The sequence below is a fragment of the Chenopodium quinoa genome, unplaced genomic scaffold, assembly GCF_001683475.1.
Source record: "Chenopodium quinoa cultivar QQ74 unplaced genomic scaffold, ASM168347v1, whole genome shotgun sequence".
Lineage (NCBI taxonomy): Eukaryota > Viridiplantae > Streptophyta > Magnoliopsida > Caryophyllales > Amaranthaceae > Chenopodium > Chenopodium quinoa.
The window spans coordinates 4282051-4288064 of NW_018743285.1; the positions used below are offsets into that span (position 1 = coordinate 4282051).

Sequence of the window (6014 nt, forward strand, 5' to 3'; positions counted from 1 at the left end):
TCATTTATTATGTTATTTACTTGTTTCTACTTTCTTCTTGGTCCCTGTCATGACAGACAGCAATTTTCTCTCTGGGTTTGGAGCATTTACAGAGGTAATTGATCAGTATGCATTGGTTGACAAAAAATCCCAATATTTCAAAAGCGACATTCCCGGATTTCTTGAGTTAATTAATTCTCTCAAGGATATCAACAGTGGAAATCCAGAAGGCTCAAGCATGGCAGTGACAGAAATAAGGTGCTGCGTCACATCAATGGCTGTTAATCTTATTAGCCTAAAAAGAGACTCAAACTCTCGAGATATGTTTGGGAGACTGGAGTTGGGTTTTATACTATCAGCAACTCTAAAGAATGACATAATATTGTGTTTGGATATCCAATTCTCTACACTGTTGCTGTCCGCATCGCATAAGTCCATATGTCTAGCACAATGTTTATCAGACGGCGCATGTGCATCAGTTCGTGATACATGTCTGTCTGCCAATCAGCAATATGTGATCGAGCTTCACATTACAATTCCTTCCTTGGAGATATGGCTTCATCTATCTGATTGGGTCATGGTGATTGATCATGTGTATTCATGCATTTTACAATACCCCCAAGGTTCAGTTGGGGACACTACTGGGCTGGGGGAACTTTCAGTGCAGACGTCCCTGCAATCGCAGACTTTATCATTGCCAGGGTCAAATAAGTTGGAACACAATGCTGTTTCTATAGTTGTGAAGTCCAAAAACATTAATGTATCGTGCCATATCCCTCTATGGGTCAGTGAAAATGCAATTGCACAATCAGATTACTTAGAATCTCATGGCTTGAATTCAGAAACTCATAATGCAATAAGTAGAGGAAAGGACACCAAATTCCTAACAGTTACTTTGCAGAGCCGAAGCTTTGAACTGCAAGTGAATGGCCCTAATTTGAATTTAAAAACTAATTTTGAAAAATTAACTGGGTCAGTGGGAATATGTGAGAGTGGTTCTGTACAGTCTTGGCCATTCTTCCAGCTATTTCAGCTAGGCATAGATATACATATCTGTGAATATGAGGAAGTCCAAATAGGGGTCAAAGTTCAGGTCCATTGTGAAGCTTTTGATGTTTGGTTGTCACAACAAGTATTCTACTTTTTGCAATGTATTGAGTTTGGGACAGCTGAGGCTGATTCAGAGATCACTTTCAGGACTTTTGATCTGAAACTGCAACTGAAGAAAGCCTCACTTTTGCTCACTGATGGAAGGGTATTTTTCTACCTCTATTATTAAAACATAAATGATTCTGTGTTTGGAAATTTGTTGTGTTGTTCTTATATTGCTATTTTTTTTAATTTTTTTTTTTGTAATATCTATTTATGCTGGTAGCAGTTTGGTATCATACTAATCAGCAATCAGTTATATGTTCATGCTCTGTGGACTATGAACAACTTTTTGTTTGCATGTCTTTCTTTCTAGCTTGCTCCTTTATGGTATTTATTTTTTTGAAACTCTCCTCTCTTGGTCCAACAAAAGGGAAGAATTATGGTTCGAAATTCGTTTTTAGTTAGAGTGTAGGAACGGTCAGTGTGGCAGAACTGGAAATGATGTGCTGATCACGGACTGTGTTGTGCTCTCCCTATAAATTTAATTTCAAAGTCTTTTAAGGAGTTTACATAAATTTTACACTTTTAGAGTAGTTAGACTAGACTATTAGAGCCTCTACCTTAATTGTCTAGGTAGAGCACTTTTTTAGCCATAAGCGAGCCGCATTCAAAGTGGTGAATTGAGGTGCCTCAATCGTCCCCTAAGAGTATGAGACCGTTTTGTGAATCATTAATAACCGAGTGCAGTAAAATATAGGAGGCAAGCACATGCCACCAAGAAATATGACTGTGATGCTCGGACTCTTCACTTTGTCTTTTCATACTCATGTCGACAGAACCCAATCTGACATGACGTTTGGTTTGTATTCGCTAGAGGGAGAATGAGTGCAGAATAGTATCAGGAGGAAGGAAGGAGAATCTTTGTCAGGTTTTTAAAAACGCTAGATCTGAAAAGTCAAAGATTCAGTCAAAGAGGAAGGAAAATATAAGGTTGGGGCTTTTGATTTCCTGGTCATGCAAGCCCATGAATATGTTCCCCGGCTGCCAGTGTTCAGATGTTTTTTAGGGAGAGAAAGATAAAGGCATGTGTAGTCACGAGAGTTTGAAGATGAATAAACATTTTGCCTCTTATGGGTTGACCAAAAAAAAAAAAAGCATGTTATTAACTCTACAGCTGTCTTTTCTCTCCTTTTCCCTAGTGTATCCAAAACACACTTTATTGCACCTTATGGAACACTTTTATCATTTACTTCTACTGAATAGTTCGCGTGAAGTAGTAATTGCACTGTCAATGCCTATGAGAATAAATTTTATTTCCTTAAAACTTGTAGTAACAAAAAGGTTTTGATATTCTTTTCAATATTTAAGTTAAGCCCTTATTTTGGAGCTTCTTGAGTTTGATGCTAAAATCTGTACCCGATTCATAGAATCCTAGGTGATGGGTCATATTTGAGTCTACATTCATTTAGCTAATAATAAAAGAATATGTTGTTTTGTTTTTACTGATAATTTACCAAAATATAAAGTTAAATGGTACTCCGTATTAGATTTGTCTCAGTGTTAAAATATTGTACTTTTTATAATATTATACTTACACGGAATTAATCAAAGTTGTGTTTTGACAAACTTTTAAGTCAAAATGGTACAATTAAAAAGAAGTTAACTTTGTTCACAGTCTTCATATCATAGCATAATTTTGCAGGTGGATTTTGAGTGTTTACTAGGTATATCAGGTTATTGGGTATTTGGGTATCCTAGTATGGGTTAGTTTTGGCACATACTTGTCAGTGATAGACTTGAAAAATATTATTATTGTTTTTATCATATTAATCTAATGCATTGATTAGCTTCATTCCATTTAACATGAGATTCCTTGATCCTTGATTCCCTTTTATTCTTTTGTGCAGTTGAGTGGTAATGGGCCTTTGATAGAGCTACTCATGAGGGATTTGTTTTTCCTTGTGGAGAATACCACTAATTTCTCTGCTGAGGGAGACCTGCTTGTCAACTACAATAACATCCACAAGGTGTTTTATCGCAACTTCATAGTGACTCTCTATCTGAGAATATAATTCTATAACATATTATTCTGTTAATTTGCAGGTCATGTGGGAGCCCTTACTAGAACCTTGGAGCTTTCAGGTTACTATGACCAAAAATTATGATAAGGATGCTCCCCTTGGCTGTGGCAATATTACGGATGTACTGCTCGAGTCGACCACTCAACTGAATATTAATATCACCAAATCACTCTGTGAGGTATGCTCTCATTTTAATTTGATGGGCCTTTATAAACAAATTTGCATGTATTTATGATTAAATCGTGTATGCTTGATTGTGTCTCACAGGTTGTCTTGAGGGCCATGGAGATGATCAAGGAATCTAGGGACCTGGTGCAGATACATGAGGTTCATAAGAGCCAAAGACTGCGCAATCTTCAGTGCATTGAGAATTTGTGCACAAGAAAATATGCTTCTTATACCATTCATAACATGACCTCCTTGTCCTTTGTATTTCATGTCCATCAAGGTTTTGGATATTCTGAGAATGTTGATGTGTCTACTTCAGCGTACAAGAACACTGTTCAACCTGGTGCATCTATTCCTATTTACATTAATGGGACACTGGGGGAACCAGCATTTAGTGATAGACCAGCTTCTTCTTCTGAAGGACATAACAAGAAATTATCAAGCAAGGCTGGGCATTCTTTCATGACCATCCAATTTGAGGGAACTTCTGAAAGTTCAGAACCAATCTCAATGGATCTTGTTGGTCTTACATACTTTGATATTAACTTTTCAAACGACAACAAGAGGGCAGATGCAAATATTGGGCTTCCTGTACCTGTGGGGTTTGATGTCTCTTTGCAGCGATATAGCAAGCTCATACGACTGTATTCTACTGTAAGTTAGATGGCTAACACATGTCTTGATGATTACTTTCTACCACTTATGATATATAACATATTTTCCTTATTTAATTGCAGGTCATATTTAAAAATTCAACATCTATGCCGTTGCAGTTACGATTTGACATTCCTTTTAGCATGTCATCAAAGGTATATCCAAAAGGAATATTGTTATTTGATTATTAGCCGCCAAGTATAGATGTGGTGTTAATTTTTTTTGTTCGTTGCATTATTGATATCTCCAATTTCTGACCTCAATCATACTATAGATTGTAGATTCAATAAAACCTGGCGATGAATTTCCTCTGCCTTTACATCTGGCAGAAGCAGGTCACATGATGTGGCGTCCTTATGGTAACAATTATACGTGGTGTGAAGTGCATAATCTTTCAATGATTTCTCTCACCTGAAAACAGGAGTGGATTTTTGAGATATCTTGCTTGCAATCCATTTCATCCAAGCAATTATTTGTTTCGTTGCTGCCTATCTGTTCAAGATATAAGCTTGTCTACTTCTGGGAGATTGAGGAGATCACCCTGTTTCAGTGGTTCTTTGAAGCAATCGGTCACAGCTTGTGATCAGCCACACCAACATAAAAGGTCAAAGACCAGGTTCATACATCGTGTGACACTGACCACGCCCTTAACAGTTAAAAATTATCTTCCTCACCCAATGTCTGTCACTATAGAAGGTGGTGGAGCCACTCTCACAACAGTAGTCAAAGAGGTATACTGAAGCTTCCAAGCCCATATGTTACTAAAGACCTTGTTTCAGAATGCATTATTAACAATTATGCATGTACCTTATTCTTTAGGTGGAAGCCTCATTTTTTCACGTTGATTCTTCACATGATCTTGGTGTGACGTTCAACATTGCTGGATTTGGACCAGCAGCAGTTAAGTTTCCACGCGCAGAGACATTCAGTGCAACAGCTAAACCTAGTGGAACTGTGTTGTCGCTGACAGAAACAATGGCTTTAAGTGCTGATTTGTCTGATGGTAATTTGTTATAATTAAACTTTTGGAAGACCTAATGCATTATATTCTCTAATACCCATTATATTTTGTTTTCTGCAAGGTTCTATATATGTTGTGGTTGAGAAGATGATGGATTCGTTATCTGGTGCTCGGGAACTTTGCATATCAGTTCCATTTTTGTTGTACAATTGCACAGGATTTGCGCTGACAGTTTCGAGATCAAGACCATGAACTACAAGGAAATTATTGCATTGTTCCTACTTGCTATGATTCAACTGAGCAGGGATTATTCATTGATCAGAAGGATGGCCTTCATCTCTTACCATCTGAGGATAAGCCACATCCTAGAGCCTTGAATTATGACAGTGAAAGCTATTTGTCCAAAAAACATGTTATTCCTTCCAAGAAATTTGTCAATCCACATTCAGGAATAATACTAACGCAGTCGTCAGTTTCACATGGTACTATGTATCATCAATCTGTGAACCAGATGGATTTGGTTGAACAAGAGGATTCTCGAAACAACTTGACCAGGAATTCAGACATTGACAGTCAATCCGAATTTAAAGTCTCCAATGTTTTCAAATAATGAATGTCTAAAAGCTATCCCGGTTATGTACTCTCCTGATCCTAGTTCTGTTGCTAGTGAAATAATGGTCAAAGTGACTAGGTACCCAGCTGAATATCCAATAGAAAATTTACCCAGCTCATCATGGTCAAGCCCCTTTTTCCTTGTTGCTCCTAGTGGGTCAACTGCTGTTTTGGTTCCAGAACCATCTTCAAGCTCTGCATCTGTTATATCTGTGACATCACATCTACTTGATACTCCACTTATGGGTCGGACAAGAGCCATAACATTCCAGCCAAGGTGATGGATTTCTCTGTGCTCTGGATTTTGTTTTCTTTCTTGAATGTACATAGGCATATTAATGAGCTGAGCAAAGAGCCTTCTGGGCCCATAAAGGGCTGCATGATTTAGGTTTGTGCAGCTCAACTAAGCTCTAAAAGCATCATATTTGAGCTCAAGAGCTGAGAAAATGATTTTAATTCTTTTGTAT

General features: G+C 37.5%; 1 protein-coding gene across 3 annotated transcripts in view; it reads left to right on the forward strand.

Annotated features, from left to right (window-relative positions):
* LOC110735802 overlaps window positions 1-5537 on the forward strand; it is a 29354-nt gene extending 23817 nt beyond the window's left edge. For all 3 annotated transcript variants that reach the window (XM_021915986.1, XM_021915987.1, XM_021915988.1), the window contains 8 exons: window positions 57-1234; window positions 2979-3098; window positions 3175-3330; window positions 3420-3974; window positions 4058-4129; window positions 4249-4705; window positions 4794-4977; window positions 5057-5537. In XM_021915986.1, the coding sequence (XP_021771678.1) occupies window positions 57-1234; window positions 2979-3098; window positions 3175-3330; window positions 3420-3974; window positions 4058-4129; window positions 4249-4389 (2222 nt within the window). In that variant the 3' untranslated portion in view covers window positions 4390-4705; window positions 4794-4977; window positions 5057-5537. The remainder of the gene's footprint in view (window positions 1-56; window positions 1235-2978; window positions 3099-3174; window positions 3331-3419; window positions 3975-4057; window positions 4130-4248; window positions 4706-4793; window positions 4978-5056) is intronic.
* The last annotated feature ends 477 nt before the right edge of the window (window positions 5538-6014 follow it).